The following is a 15,316-nucleotide window of genomic DNA, read 5'->3' as shown; positions in this document are numbered from 1 at the left end:
CTGAAGTCTCTTCTGCTTTGTGTTTTGTATGGGGCCTTCCTTCCTTTGGGACCTACGTGTGCTGTTACCACTTGAAATAAACTGTGTTTTAGGAAAGAGGGCTGTCTGCCTGGGCAGTGAGAAGCCCTCTGTACCCTCCTTTCTGTTTCTTTGTGTACCCAGTATCAGAGTTGACACTACCATGAGGACACTCCAGAGCCCCCATCTACCGTGAATCACAAATGTGATGAGACCCCCTTGGGCCCTCCATTCCACATTTACCTAAACAGGAAAGTTATCTAGATTCTAGTCTCTAGGTGGCTGTGTGTATTGTGAGGATTGTGTACTGTGCAGCTGTGACTTGAAGTAGTCTGTTCATAGCAGTGCAAAGTCCCATGTCATGGGAGAGCCCGTGGACCTCTACCCAGCTGTCTTAATGGCTGCTTCCTGTTTACCAAGGTAGGAAAGAACCCGAGTTCAGAGTTAGGCCCAGCTGTCCTTCTTGGTTGGGTGTTGCAGGCAGTCTCTTGTGGGTGTAGCCTGGTTTGGCTAGGCTTCTGAAGAGGGGTCACTATTCTTTTGCCCATGGTTACTCATGTGGCAGCAACTGCTTGCCACAGAGGCACAGGGAGGAGAGTATGTTGCCACCACCTTCACTTTGCCATGTGACTCTATGAGCCTATATGTGGGGAATATTTATTTGAGGGGCTGTGAGGAATGCTAGGACATGAGTTCTGGCCCAGAGTCTTGGGTCTAAATTAAGATTTGGGGTTTTGTGGCCTGGCTCCCAAGGCCTGTGTAATGAACCCCTAGAAATGGCTTAGTGCCCCATTCTTTTTATTCCCTTTCTGTAGTTTTCCTGCGGTCCTAGTACTCTGACTGGGTTATAGAATACTTACCCATGTCCATCTCTATAGTGGGTGCACAGAGTGGTTTTCCCACTGTAATGAGCAAGAGAGCTGATGGCAGGCATGTGCCTAGCCTGGTGTCTGGAAAGTGGGTGTGAAAGACCAGAAGTAGCCTGTCTTCAGGAGCCAAGTACCAGAAGAATCCTCTTCTCCCTCTCTCAGGCTGCAGACTGGCTTCCTGCCATTTAGCTTGTTCCTGTAACAGCACTGTTTCTTCTGCCTACTCAGTGAGTTGAGTGCTCTGAGGTGTAGGAGCCTGTTCTGCAGAAGAAGCAGGTCCTTACCCGCCCTGGGTGCTACCTTCACAGCTTTCAAAGTGCTTGGGGTTAGTTCTCATTTCGGGTACACCAAATGAGAAGTCTTTTAGAGGGACACTGTGATTCCTGCCATGTCCTCAGAAGCTTGCTGTCTATGTAAGCATCATCCAGATGCTGTACTCTGAGAAAGGCTGATCTCTATTTTCAGGGTCTCAAATCAGGAGTCTTTTCTGGGTTGAGGAAGGCAGAAGAGAAGAGAGGAGATGGAAAGGGAACAGCCTATCCAGAGTCCCTGGCCACATGTACAGACTTCGATTTTACACATATGGTCTTGTGTCATCTGCCTCAGATCTTAGAGAAGTTCCAGGCAGCAAGTATATTTTCAACCCATACCAAAGTCAAAATATAAGATTGGAATGATGGAGCAGGTCAGGGATGATGCTCTCAGGGGGATGTTTGGGTAGAGGGATACCTCTCACTGATAACCTTGTTTTAATGATCCAGAGAGAAGAGTTGATCTTTGCAATTTTAGATCTGTTGGTCTTTTTATTTTTTTCTGGATTGTACCATTGGGGTACACATGCCTACACTATGGGATGTGTGCAGGTGGGGTGTTAAAAACTCAAGAATCAGTATCTTAGCTCATCTTTGCATATACTAATCAGAATGAGACCTGCTCCCCACAAATTACTCATCTTGTAAGGCCCAGTTGTGAGTTGGGAAATAACTGCTTGTGTTCTTTTCCTGGTGGCCTTTATCTTCAAGAAAAAACTCTTAGAGGTTTGAGTTTGCCCACTAAGCAGACCCTGGCAGGCAGCTGTGTTCATCTCCTCTAGGGCTATCTTTCATAGATCCCCATGTCAATAACACCAGGTACACAGACAGTGCTTCCCAGAATGGCCCTTTAAGGGAGAGGAAATCACAGTTTTCCAGCTTGGGAAACTGAACCTGAAAGAGATGGGGACCACCATAAAGAACTTCAAGCTGGAATTGAGGCTCCATGCGTCTTGGATTTTCTTGGTAGGCCTGGCAGCTTTAAGAGCAGATACTTAGTCAGGGCAGGCTTTCTGAGGTTACAGAAGTAGGTAGATGGAAGGGACAAGAGCTCCACAAGGAAACAACAGAACGAAAAAATCTGGGCATAGGGGTCTTTTCTGAGACTGATACTCCAAACAAGGACCATGGATGGAGATAACCTAGAACCCCTGCACAGATGTAGCCCATGGTAGCTCAGTGTTCCCTAGTAATGGGAACAGGGACTGTCTCTGACATGAACTCATGGCTGGCTCTTTGATCACCTCCCCCTGAGTGGGGAACAGCAGAGGAAGACAATGCAGCCAGTCCTGATGAGACCTGATAGGCTAGGGTTAGATGGAAGGAGAGGAGGACCTCCCCTAACAGTGGACTTGGGAAGGGGCATGGGAGGTTATGAGGGAGGGCAAGTGGGATTGGGAGGGGATGAGTGAGGGGACTACAGCTGGGATACAAAGTGAATAAACTGTAATTAATAAAAAATAGATAAATCTAAAAAAAGAAAAATAAAGAAGTAGGTAGGTCTCCACTAGGGGTAGTGACAAGCACAGACCCCAGGATTCTGCCTGGTATACCAGACTGTTTGGCCTCAGAGCCACCATGTGATGATAGTCCTTGGCATAGATGTGGGTAGTTTCTCATAATCCAAATCCCTTTGAGAAGAGTCTGTCATAGTAGTAGCTCACACCTGTGATCTCAGCACTCTGGAGTCTGAATCTGGAAATTTCAAAATCCAGGGCTATCTCAAAAAAAGACAGAAACAGAAGTAACATGAAAAACCAAGTCTTGATTTCTTTATAGGACTTTACGAAAATTCAGTGTGAAGGAGTGGGTAGCCCTTGCTTCCCATGCAGCCCAGGCCAGTCCAAAAACCTGGGTAAGCCTTCTTACTTGGCCTAGAACCCTGGTCCTTGGAGGAGTACACATATGAAAGCTCCTGACAGGCTGTGTGAGCTAGACTGTGCCCATTCAGGTTAGGGCGAGCCTACAGTTGGTCCATTGTCATCATGGTCCCCTCATTTTGGAAAAACGTGCCCTTGTTTTCAAAGCATATCTTTATTTATTTTTTTTTAAATTTCCTCAGCCCCTGGATATCAGGGGCCTCTCAGTATCCTGGACCTTCTTTTCCCCAGTGTTCCTCCAAAATGCTGTTCTCCCATAGTTTCTGGGGAGAAAAGAATGCTGGCTTATGGGTCTTCCAGGGAGAGGGAAAGAACATCTAAGCAGTTGTGTACGCTCATTCCTGACATACAGAAGGCCTCACCCAGACCATGGCTGGGCTGGCAAAGTCTTTCTCTCCTCTTCTGTAACTAAAGCAGAGGCTGTGTCTGATGAGGGAGTGTCTTCCCAGTGATGGCAACTCCTGGGAAGCAGCCTAGGTTCTCTCAGATAAGAGAAATGGCAGTATTTGTCCTGAGAATGCAGGAGGCTGGGTGGATAACACAGGCTGTGCTTTCAAGGACCGGGTAGACCATTTCATTGCTGCCAGGTCCTTTTCAGTCTGCTTTTGATTTCATAGACTTAGAGGACATTAGGGTCATGCTGCTGTCTCCTTCTGGGAGAAAGAATAAGGGGTGGGTGTGACTAGTGTGGGCTTAGAAGAGTGGTGTGCCTGGCCTCCTTTCTGTATGCTTGCCTGGTCCCTATTTAACCATGGACTCACTTGCTCTGACTTCAAATTGGACTCTGTGCAAATGTGCCTGGAACATTGAGCAGGCTAGCACTCACCTGGGCTCACTGGCTTTGTGCACACACACACATGCATGCACATGTTGCATGTATGAACATGCAACATCCATATGTGTACATACATATGTGAGGAAACCACATGTGACCTAACCATGACCTAAGCCTTAAGCTCTAACTATTGTGTATACACCTTATTGTGCATAGGCTGTGGGAGCTGGTGGGCAGCAAGCAGGAAAGGCCTTAACTGTGGATCATGTAGGTGTGTGTGTGCACACGCATGGACAAATGTGTGGGAGGGGGATGATAGCTTTGCACTGGAAGAATATTCTAGTTTCTGTTTCAAAAGGCAGAGTTTGTGGTGGCTGTGTGGTGTATGATGTAGGCATTTCCCCATAATAGGAAGTTCTTCCTTCCACCTTTAGAAACTATTCTCAAGTTGTGGCTGTGACCGAGCTCTCCCCGCTCTGGTTCTAGAACTGAGTAAAATGCCTCCGTTGTTACTCCATCCCTTATGCCTTTTTACTTGACAGATCTTTGTGCCTGCATTTTTCTCATTTTTGCATTCAGTCATTCAGTGAGTACTGGAAGGGGCTCTGCCTCCCACGGAGTGTGAGGAACATACATTTCATAGCAGCCTGAGGCACAGACAGGATGATTACCACAGAATGGATCCTCAGTAGGAGAATCCAGTGGGAGAATAGGCAGCTCAGGGTCTAGAATGAAATGGGGCAGGAACATTTGCTGTTCTTGCTGTGGGGTCTGGCTTGGTTTGGAAGGATCAGAGAAGAGGGCAAGACAAAAAACTCTCTGAGCCCTGTCATGCAAATCTCAAAGGCTATAAAGGGAGTTGGTTCATGGTGGATTAGCAGTGGCTATCCTCAGGAGGGGAGTAAATGGGCCTACAGAACCAGGTGTCCAAACAATGTTTTGTGATTTAGAAGAGTCAGGAAGGATGGTGAGTTGGTGAGAACTGTGGCCATCAACAGGAAAGTCTGGACTTCCTGCTGGAGGATAGACCTGAGGGCTTTGCTGAGGGGACAGAATTGGATCCAGGTAAAGATAGTACTGTTTGTGTTAGCAGTGCTGGGGATGGGACCAAAAGTGTTGCCACTGTTCACGGTAGGACAGATAAAGCTACTGTGGCTGGCTCAAGGGACAACACAGGAAGAATGTGAGCTGCTGGTTGGGGCTCTTGGGATGTTGTAGCCATGCTGGTGTTTAGAACTACAATCTGAGGGGAATTTAGTCAGAAGGTGGACTGGGCAGAACATTTTAAGAAGTTCCCAAGCTGAGGGAAAGCTCTGTCAAGCCTGAATCTCTCTTCCTAGCCTGAGTGTTTTCTTCTATCCAGGCTCCCATCTAGTTCAGGGATGAAGTGGGTGTAGGGTCAGGGCAGCTGCGGCGGGACCTCTCAGACTAAGGCTGAGAGCCCACATCTGAGTAAGCATTTTCTCTAATGCTTTAACCACCCTTCCTAAGTGTAGCAGTAGATACAGGGTAGTTGTCTCTCTACTGAGACTCAGATAACATGAGGAAGAGCTAGAATTCTAGTCCATGCAGCCCACTACTCCACTGCCCTGAGAAACTGAGTCAGACCCTTAGCTCTTTAGTTGGTAAAGCTACAACTAGGAGGAGTTGACTGAGTCATTAGCTTATAGTTGCTCTGCCTGTCGATCAGGCTAGTAGCCAGAACCGATCATTTAATTCTCAGGCCCATGTACTTGCCTCACCTTTGCTTGTGAGAATAGGAGAGCAGTTGAGAACGTTGTCATAGCTGAGATAAGGATACCAAGCCACATAGCACAGGATGCCTGACCTTCTTGGACAGCCTGGGCCTTAACCAGAACTTAGCCTTTTGCTAAGACCTATGTGGGCATGTCTGGTGTGTGGGTCATTTGAGGATTTGCCAGTTTTCCGAACCTGATTTAAGATTCTGTCTGGACAGGAGTCTACCGCAGAAAGCATCTGAAAGACTCTACCTAGCAGTGCTCCAAAGTAGATACTAAGACTCATAACCAAACCTTCGGCAGAGTGCAGGGAATCATATGAAAGAAGGGGAGTTTGATGTGGAAAGGATAGGAGCTCCACAAGGACCAAACGTATCTGGGCACAGGTCTTTTCTGAGATGGACACTCAACCAAAGTCCATGAGAGGATAAAACCTAGAACCTCTGCTCGGATGTGACCCGTGATAGCTCAGTAATCAATTGGTTTCCCATAGTAAGGGGAACAAGGACTATTTCTAACAGGAACTCAATGACTGGCTCTTTGACCTCCCCACCTCCCAAGGGAGGAGCAGTACTGTTAGGCCACAGAGGAGGACTTTGCAGCCAGTCCTGAAAATACCTGACAAAAGGGAGTCATATGAAAGGGGAGGAGGTCCTCCCCTATCAGTGGACTTGGAAAGGGGCAGGGAGGAGATGAGGGAGGGAGGGTGGGATTGGGGAGGGAATGAGGGATACAGCTGGGATACAGAATTAACAAAATGTAACTAATGAGAAAAATAAAATTATAAAAAAAAAAGAATTTATCTGTAATGGCAAGAAAGAGTGACAAGAGGCATAGTGTAAGATCTTAGATAATCCCAAAATTTGGTTGAATGAAAGCAATTAATAATAAAACAAGCCTTCTTGTGTAAAAAAAAGATTCTGTCTGGAATTCTGAGACCAATCCAGACTTGGCTAGCCCCGTTTCTAGGACTTTGGGTCTGCATTTGTATTGTGTTAAAAAGTGATCCACAAGGAACTAACTGCCTTGGATCCCTGCTGTTCCTTCTGGAGTCCAGCTCTTTTTGAGGTCCAAGTGTATAGCCTGTATTGCCAGCAATGGAACAAAGATAAGGAAGGGATAACAGATACACCTACCTCCATGTCCCCAAAGATCCTTAGCCTTTAGCAACAACAAAAGGGCCTACTCTGAGAAAGCCCAGCTCTATCTATTACCTGGGATAACTATTGAGTGGATTCAGTCTGTCTCAGAGAAAAGGTTGTCTCTTTGTGGTCCATCTCCTGAGAGAGGAGGGTGTGGAAATGACCGAGAAAAGCCGTCTGTGTTCCCTTTGATACTGACTGTTAGGACCTCAAACTGACCTTGGCCATTACTACCTGCCCAGTTGATATCCGTGAAATCAAGGAGATCCGACCAGGGAAGACATCACGGGACTTTGACCGCTACCAAGAAGACCCTGCCTTTAGACCAGATCAGTCACACTGCTTCGTCATCCTATATGGAATGGAATTCCGTCTAAAGACCCTGAGCCTACAAGGTGAGAGATGAGGGCTTAGAGGAGATGGGGTGTAGTTAAGGGGAAAGCCCAGCTGCCCTTGCTCCTGTGGGAGGTATGTGGCCCTTAGCTCAGCTGTTGCTCTGCTCACAGCCACATCTGAGGATGAAGTGAACATGTGGATCAAGGGCTTAACTTGGCTGATGGAGGATACATTGCAGGCAGCCACACCCCTGCAAATTGAGAGGTACGATTCATCTTCATGTAGTTAAGACCAGATGTCTTGGAACCAGGGGAAAAGAGGTGGAGGCTTCAGGCCCCTCTATGCAGACAGTAATTGCTTTTCTCCCCAGGCTTTAGCTTAGCTGGAGAAGGGGCCCTCACCTCAGGCTTCCCTCTCTCTCTCTTTAGGTGGCTCCGGAAACAGTTCTACTCAGTGGATCGGAACCGAGAGGATCGGTATGTGCTTAGCTGGGGTATGCACCTAACCAGTAGGTAGAGGCACCCAGAGCATTTGAGCCAGAGGGACCAGAGAACTGAGTTACCTTGGGAAGGGTTAGGGATTCTGACACAAGTAGTGCAGGCTGCTGAGAATAGGGTTCAGAGCTGGTTCTGGGTCTTAGAAAGGTGGCTGGCAGTGCAGCCAGAGGACCAGGAGATAGAAGAAGCAAAGACCAGATGATATGCTATATATGCAGCTTGTACTGTTGCAAGGCCCTCTGATAGTCCCCAGAGGCAGGAAGTCATGGGAGGTACAATGCAGTGACCTGCTCTGACTTAGAGTTTGCTCAGTGTCCTAGATAGAGTTACTATTGCTGAAACAAGATGACCAAAGCAACTTGTGGAGGAAAGGGTTTATTCAGTTTATACTTTCACATTGCTATTCATCACCAAAGGAGGCAGGAGCTGATGCAGAGGCCATGAAGAAGTACTGCTTACTGGCTTGCTCCTTATGGCTTACCCAGACTGCTTTCTTATAGACTCCAGGACCACCAGCCTAGGGGTGCCCCTCCCCAATAGCAACAATGGGCTGGGCCTTCCTGCATCAATCACTAATTAAGAAAATGTCTTGCAGACTTGCTTACAACTGGATCATATGGAGGCATTTTCTCAATTGAGCCTCCCTTCTCTCCCAGCGACTCTAGTTTGTATCAGGTTGACATAAAACTAGGCAGTACACTTAGGATCATGTTGCTGAGTTAGACTATTAGGCACTGTTCCACCTATCCAGGGTGAGAGATAAGAGGGCTCAGGTTGAGCTAATAATGGTAGGGGTTAGCTGGATTGGGGGTATCAGTGAGAAGAGTCAGAGATCAACAGATTTAAGCAACTGCAAAGTAAAGTTGACATTGGCTGAGACAAGAAGAGAGTAGAAGAACACCTTGTGGGGACCTTAGGGCTCAGTGCGGGTATAGGTTTAATGATGTGGAGAAGATGTCCAGGTAGAGAGATGTGGAGGCACCAAGCTGATAGAATGAGTTCAGATGAGTTGGAGCTGGGGTAATAACACAGGGCTATGGACAGGTGAAATGGAAAGTCTTGTGGGACACAGATAGCAAGAAAAGGGAAGAGGCCCAGTGGCCAGCTCCAGAGTACGTTTATCCTTATGTTTAATAGCATTGTGGGAATAGTAGCTTCAGCCCAGTGGAGAGCAGCATAGGGGGCATTAAGGGAGTGCAGGTGGGTTTTGCACATTTTACCTGGAAGGAGAAGGGACAACAATTAGAGAAGTGAGCAGGACAAGACAGAAAGAACAGCATGTGTGTATGGCGGTAGAAAAGGGAGGGAACAGAGGCTCTGTCTCCTCTGTGCAAGTGGAGCCCCTTAACAGTACCTATGTGGCTGACTGAGGGTCAGGTGACTCAGTGCCCCGTGCAGAATAAGTGCTGACTCTAGAGCATTGGTTTTCCACCTGTGGGTCTCCTTGGGGAGACATACTGAACAACCCTTTCACAGGGGTCATCTGAGACCATCTGTGTATCAGATATTTATATTAAAATTCATAAGTAGCAAAATTGAAGTTCAGAAGTAGTGATGAAAATATGCTACCAATTTCCAGTACCTACTCCCAGGAGAGCTTTTTTTTTTTTTTTTTTTTTTTTTTAGTTTTTTGGGACAGGGTTTTTCTGTGTAGCCTTGGCTGTCATGGAACTCACTCTGTAGACCAGGCTGGCCTCAAACTCACAGAAATCCGCCTGCTTCTGCCTCCCAAGTGCTGAGATTAAAGGCATGTGCCACCACTGCCTTGCTTGAGAGCATCCTTTTGTATGTTGTTGTTCATCCTGTTTTCCGAGCTGCCATGCGGAGGGTAGCTCTCTCTGAGTTCTTTTCCTGGAGCCAGTTTACTGTCCAACCTCAGGAGTGTGCCCAGGCAGTAGCAGTTGCATGTAGGTAAGGGTGCCCATGCTTCCCTCCGGAAGCATGCTGCTTATTCTGGCATGTCAGTGAGCCTCGGAGCTGTGGGTCCCAGGATATCTGAGTAGGTAGCAGGAATTTAAGTAGGCACTGCCCTGTCCTGAACAGGCAGTAGATCAGAGCTGGGGGCAACTGTTGGAGATGGCTTACCTCCGCCCTCCTCCCCTGGGCCTGACTTGCTTTCCTGAGTTTGGTCAGTCACCTCTAGAATATTAGGCTTTTTCTCTTCACATGGTGGAACTGGGACCCAGAGAAAGGAAGGGGCTTCCATTTATCACACCATGAATTTTGAACCAGTGTTGCCCTGCAGTTTCCCAATGTATAGTTGTCCATCCTGTTTACCTGTCCATCCTCAGGGTGGGTTCAGCCTAAGGTCAAAATAGTATCCTTTTTTTTCCTCAGTATATCAGCCAAGGACTTGAAGAACATGCTGTCACAGGTCAACTACCGGGTTCCTAACATGCGTTTCCTCCGAGAACGGCTGACGGTAATGTACACTCGGGGCTATCTACTCGCAGGGCAGGGGAGGCCAGTAGCTCCTCATAAGAGGCCTGACTGGAAGTCCTGCTCTGTACCATGCAGGACCTAGAACAGCGCAGCGGGGACATCACATACGGGCAGTTTGCTCAGCTGTACCGAAGCCTCATGTACAGCGCCCAGAAGACGGTGCATAAGCCTCTTGCCCTCCCCTCTCTTTTTCCCAACTCCTCTGCCTCCTCTCCTAGCCCTGCTGCCCTGCTGCCCTGCTTTGGGTCTGTTAGGTGACATTGCTCCAGCCACACACACACACACACACCCGCCCAGGGCATCTGCTCCCCAGCTTTTCCTTAGGAGCCCCTTTCCTACATGGTCTCCCTCTGCTCTCTCCCTGACCAGATTCTGTTTCCTGCAGATGGACCTCCCCTTCCTGGAAACCAGCACATTGAGGTTTGGTTTGGAACAGCCAATTGGGGTTTTTCTCTGGGTGTTTCCAGACCCAGGTGGGAAGCTGTGGGTGGGTAGGGGTGGGGCATGATAAAGCATTGGGTATCTACGTTAGCAAGGGGCCCCTTGTCTATTGATCAAGTCAGCCAGCTGCCAGAAACTTATGTTGTCTCCCTGCAGGACTGGAGAGCGGCCGGAGCTTTGCCGGGTATCCCTTTCTGAGTTCCAGCAGTTCCTCCTTGAATACCAGGGGGTATGGCTGGGTCAGGGAGTCAGGCTGCAGGGTGGGTTCATCACTGGAGGCCTCTTACATGACTCCCTGTCTACCCAGCAGGAGCTGTGGGCTGTTGACCGGCTCCAGGTGCAAGAATTTATGCTCAGCTTCCTTCGAGATCCCTTGCGAGAGATTGAAGAGCCATACTTCTTCTTGGATGAGGTAAGCCCCACCTTTCTACCATTCTGTTAGAGAAAATAGGTGACCAGAGCCAACCTGTGCCCTAGAAGCTGTTGCTGCAACCTACTTTCCACTTTGCCCACAGAGTTGAGACTTGAGTGCACTCTTGTCCATCCCATGTGGCAGCCAGGACTCACTCTCATTCTCTGCATTTATTCCTGTAGTTTGTCACCTTTCTGTTCTCCAAAGAGAACAGTGTGTGGAACTCGAAGCTAGATGCTGTGTGCCCAGATACCATGAATAATCCTCTCTCTCACTACTGGATCTCTTCCTCACATAATACGTGAGTATGCCTCTCTCTGTTCATCCAGCCTCTTCTGAGAAGGGAAAAAGGCCCACCAGGCTGTATGTGTTTCTCCTTGCTTATCCAGGTACCTGACTGGGGACCAGTTCTCTAGTGAGTCCTCCCTGGAAGCCTATGCTCGCTGCCTGAGGATGGGCTGTCGCTGCATTGAGTGTATGTTGGGTCTAAGGGTTGGAGAGGGACAGTGGGAGGCCTGCCTGTTTGATCGTGATGATATTGTTCCCTAGTGGACTGCTGGGATGGCCCAGACGGGATGCCAGTCATTTACCACGGGCATACTCTTACCACCAAGATCAAGTTCTCAGATGTCCTTCACACCATCAAGGAGCATGCTTTCGTAGCCTCAGAGTGAGTAGGTGTGGAGGACACAGGCAACCTCCAAAAGGTCCTTTCGCTCCTGGGACCCTTCACATGGCTTACCCCATTCCTTCTGTCTCCTTTGCTCTTGCTCAAACCAGTTTTCTGCATTCTTGCCTCTGCCCTCTGCATCTCTGGCTAGCATTCAGGTTCAACTCATCCTCAAAAAACATTCCTGTCTCCTTTTCCTTTGTTGCACAGAAGAGAATGTGTTTCCTGTAAGCCATTCTCAGTTGCTAGCTACCACCAAGCCTGTAATCCCCAATCTCAAAGCACTGAAAGGATCCTCAAGCTGTATTTGGAGGCTGCTTCTCATCCTTCCTGGGTATAGAATATCTTTTGACAGGGTAGCCTCATAACTAGACCAGCTCAGAGGCTCCCTTCTATAGCACTTCCTACTTCTTGGTTCCCACTTCCTCCTAGCTGCCTCCTGATGTGCCCCTCCACTCTCCCGAGGCTGCCTCTCTCTGGAGGAGGGGTCCTGTGGATAAAGTGCCCCAGGCCCTTTACTGGCGTCATTTCACTCTGTAAGGAACTACTTGGACTGAGGTTTGACCAAGAATAACTGTAGCAGCAGTGTCACTGTACTTATCCCTGCCTTTCAGGTACCCAGTCATCCTGTCCATTGAGGACCACTGCAGCATTGCGCAGCAGAGAAACATGGCTCAGTACTTCAAAAAGGTGCTTGGTGACACACTCCTTACCAAGCCAGTGGACATTGCTGCTGACGGGCTTCCTTCACCCAACCAGCTCAAGAGAAAGATCCTTATTAAGGTGTGGCAATGTTCATAGCAGAAACCCTTCATTAGGAGTTGGGGCTAGGTGTGGAATGGTTTTGCTATGACCTGGTCTGCTTCCACAGCACAAGAAGCTGGCTGAGGGCAGTGCCTATGAGGAGGTGCCTACCTCTGTGATGTACTCGGAGAATGACATCAGTAACTCCATCAAGAATGGTATCCTCTACTTGGAGGACCCCGTGAATCATGTGAGGTCTAGCTGAGCCTGGACATGGTGGGGCAGTGTGTTGGACTCTGGCTCACAGGTCCCCTTTGGTCTATTGCAGGAGTGGTATCCACACTACTTTGTTCTGACTAGCAGCAAGATCTACTACTCTGAAGAGACCAGCAGTGACCAGGGCAATGAGGATGAAGAGGAGCCTAAGGAGGTAGAATTGTTCAGGAGTATGGGTTTAGCTGGATGAGAACTTGATAGTTATTGGCTATCTTTGCTGTTGTCTCCTGTCTAGGCCAGTGGCAGCACAGAGCTGCACTCGAGTGAGAAGTGGTTCCATGGTAAGCTCGGGGCTGGGCGCGATGGGCGGCACATTGCCGAGCGCCTGCTCACTGAGTACTGCATAGAGACTGGGGCTCCTGATGGCTCGTTCCTAGTGCGAGAAAGTGAGACCTTCGTGGGTGACTACACGCTGTCTTTCTGGTAACCCACATCTACTATTATACCTATGTAGTCCGTGTGTGTAGTAGACAGTATCTAGAGATAACCGGTTAACATTTCAGCCTTGGGTCTATGTTTTCCATGGGACAGTGCTTTTCTACACAGTCACGTGCACACTTAAATATGCATGTTTGATCTGTATGTCCTTCTGCAGGGCTGCCCACTCTCCAAGCATCTCTGGAGAATGGTCTCCCTTTTTGAAACTTTATGTCTTGCCTAGTTACTTATTCTTTGCAGTGCTGACCTATTTTTAATGACTCTCCTGTCCTGTCTCCCCTCAGGCGGAATGGGAAAGTACAGCACTGCCGTATCCATTCCCGGCAGGATGCTGGGACTCCTAAGTTCTTCTTGACAGATAACCTTGTCTTCGACTCTCTCTATGACCTCATCACGCATTATCAGCAAGTACCCCTGCGCTGCAATGAGTTTGAGATGCGCCTTTCAGAGCCTGTCCCACAGACGAATGCCCATGAGAGCAAAGAGTGAGGAAAGGGGCAGGGAGGTGAGCAGGGAACATGGCTAGTACTGGTCAAGGCCTGACTCTGCTGGTTTTCAGGTGGTACCATGCAAGCTTGTCCAGAGCTCAGGCTGAACATATGCTGATGCGCGTACCCCGGGATGGAGCCTTCCTGGTGCGGAAACGCAATGAGCCCAACTCATATGCCATCTCTTTCCGGTGAGGCATGCTAGATGGGTATGAGTTGTTCCTGGGGTCTGTGCTGTCCTCTCTGCTGACTGTCCTGTCATTGTGAAGGGCTGAGGGAAAGATCAAGCACTGTCGAGTACAGCAGGAAGGCCAGACCGTGATGCTGGGGAACTCTGAGTTTGACAGCCTGGTTGACCTCATCAGTTACTATGAGAAGCATCCCCTGTACCGCAAAATGAAGCTTCGCTACCCCATCAATGAGGAGGCACTGGAGAAGATTGGGACAGCGGTGAGAAGACAGTGGTGGTGGGGGAGTCTGGGGTGGAGTATGGCAGTGTAGTTAGAGGATACTCATAATTTAACAGTCTCTGGATGTGTTGAAAGCAAGTCCTGGGGTGTTTGGGAGTTCACACAGGAGCTCTGGGAGTAACTGGGAGCCATGGTGTGTAGGTGGGGGCAAGATCCCCATGAGCCAAGGGGTGGGTAGCAGGGTCTGGGAGCTTACATAGGGTGAAGTGTGCAACGTGGGCATGGTCTAGAGTGTTGGGCAGAGGACAAACTAGGTGCAATTGTATGGATGCCTCAGGCCTGTGGGAAGGCTCTAGAGGGAAGACCATGGGCTTGGTAGTGCGGAGGTTGCCAAGGGTCTTGGACCAGTATTGTAGTTTTTGGTAGAAGGCAGGCATCTCACAGGATTGGTTGAGAGTTATTATTTGTGACATAGCCTGGTCAGGGTCATACTGTCCCCTGAAGCCAGGGCTCAGATGGTAGGAAAGGGGGCAGGAGAAGTGTGTTGGATCTCTTCCTGACCTTGGGCTCAGCCACTGAACAAATGATTGAGTATGTGGTGCTGGTGGCAGCTCAGCAGAAGCAACCCAGGGGTAGTTGACATTTGGGTCTTCAGGAGTCAAGGTGGTAGACTTCAGGTAAGAGTCCAGAAAGGACCGTGAACCGAATGTCTACAGTCACCCTCCCCTTGGAGTCAGGGGAGTCCAGTAGGCCAAGGGCCCAGTGAGCTGGGGCAGACAGCTTATAGAAGAGTGCCAGCTGTGCTAGCAGCTGCATTTTCTCAGTTCTGGGGTGGTAACAGATCATGATGTGTCCTATTTCCAGGAACCCGATTATGGGGCCTTGTATGAGGGCCGCAACCCTGGTTTCTATGTGGAGGCAAACCCTATGCCGACTTTCAAGGTAAGTATCTTCCTTGACACAGGAAACCACAAGGAAGGAAGGGTCCCCTTCTGCTTGGGACTTGCATTGGCCTGCTTGTGGTGGGTGTGGAGAAGCAACTGTTGGTTGTGGTTTTCTGAGGCTCAAGAGGTTGTAAAAGACATGTGGTTGGCAAATGACCATAAATCTCCCAGGGCCAAACCACTTTCCACTTCATGTCTCGGGTTAGCACTGGCCCTTTGTTACTGTTCCTTCAGAGTGACCCCCATGTCTTCCATGAATAGAAGAGCAGGCAGCTAGATGCCATATTGGCCAGTCATTCCCTTCATCATGAAGTCTCTTAGGCAGAATTTTCTTGGTTTTGCCCTTTTCTTTAGTGTAGCAGATTGCCCTATCTTTTATTCTCTCTCCAGTAGCCTGAGTGCCATCAGAGAAGAGGGAGAGTCCTAACTATGTAGGAAGGTACATAGGACTGCTGCAGTTACTCTTATGGACCTCCAGCCTAGA

The 15,316-nt window shown here is 48.8% G+C and overlaps 1 protein-coding gene across 2 annotated transcripts in view; it reads left to right on the top strand.

The window, feature by feature from the left end:
- Positions 1-15,316, top strand: part of Plcg1 (phospholipase C gamma 1) — a 34,150-nt gene that overhangs the window by 11,468 nt on the left and 7,366 nt on the right. Inside the window, exons 3-21 of one of the 2 annotated variants that reach the window (XM_021644352.2) lie at positions 6,977-7,129; positions 7,241-7,334; positions 7,499-7,546; positions 9,905-9,989; positions 10,085-10,168; positions 10,395-10,429; positions 10,607-10,679; positions 10,761-10,862; positions 11,045-11,163; positions 11,252-11,337; positions 11,412-11,532; positions 12,147-12,315; positions 12,404-12,526; positions 12,605-12,706; positions 12,788-12,975; positions 13,275-13,475; positions 13,550-13,669; positions 13,748-13,928; positions 14,753-14,830. In XM_021644352.2, the coding sequence (XP_021500027.1) occupies positions 6,977-7,129; positions 7,241-7,334; positions 7,499-7,546; positions 9,905-9,989; positions 10,085-10,168; positions 10,395-10,429; positions 10,607-10,679; positions 10,761-10,862; positions 11,045-11,163; positions 11,252-11,337; positions 11,412-11,532; positions 12,147-12,315; positions 12,404-12,526; positions 12,605-12,706; positions 12,788-12,975; positions 13,275-13,475; positions 13,550-13,669; positions 13,748-13,928; positions 14,753-14,830 (2,162 nt within the window). Of the gene's footprint in view, positions 1-6,976; positions 7,130-7,240; positions 7,335-7,498; positions 7,547-9,904; positions 9,990-10,084; positions 10,169-10,394; positions 10,430-10,606; positions 10,680-10,757; positions 10,863-11,044; positions 11,164-11,251; positions 11,338-11,411; positions 11,533-12,146; positions 12,316-12,403; positions 12,527-12,604; positions 12,707-12,787; positions 12,976-13,274; positions 13,476-13,549; positions 13,670-13,747; positions 13,929-14,752; positions 14,831-15,316 lie in introns of both variants that reach the window. The other variant, XM_021644351.2, reaches the window with a different exon arrangement.

This window comes from Meriones unguiculatus, chromosome 4 (genome assembly GCF_030254825.1).
Source record: "Meriones unguiculatus strain TT.TT164.6M chromosome 4, Bangor_MerUng_6.1, whole genome shotgun sequence".
NCBI lineage: Eukaryota > Metazoa > Chordata > Mammalia > Rodentia > Muridae > Meriones > Meriones unguiculatus.
The sequence above is the reverse complement of the archived record's forward strand: the minus strand, read 5'-3'. Positions and strand labels throughout refer to the sequence as shown.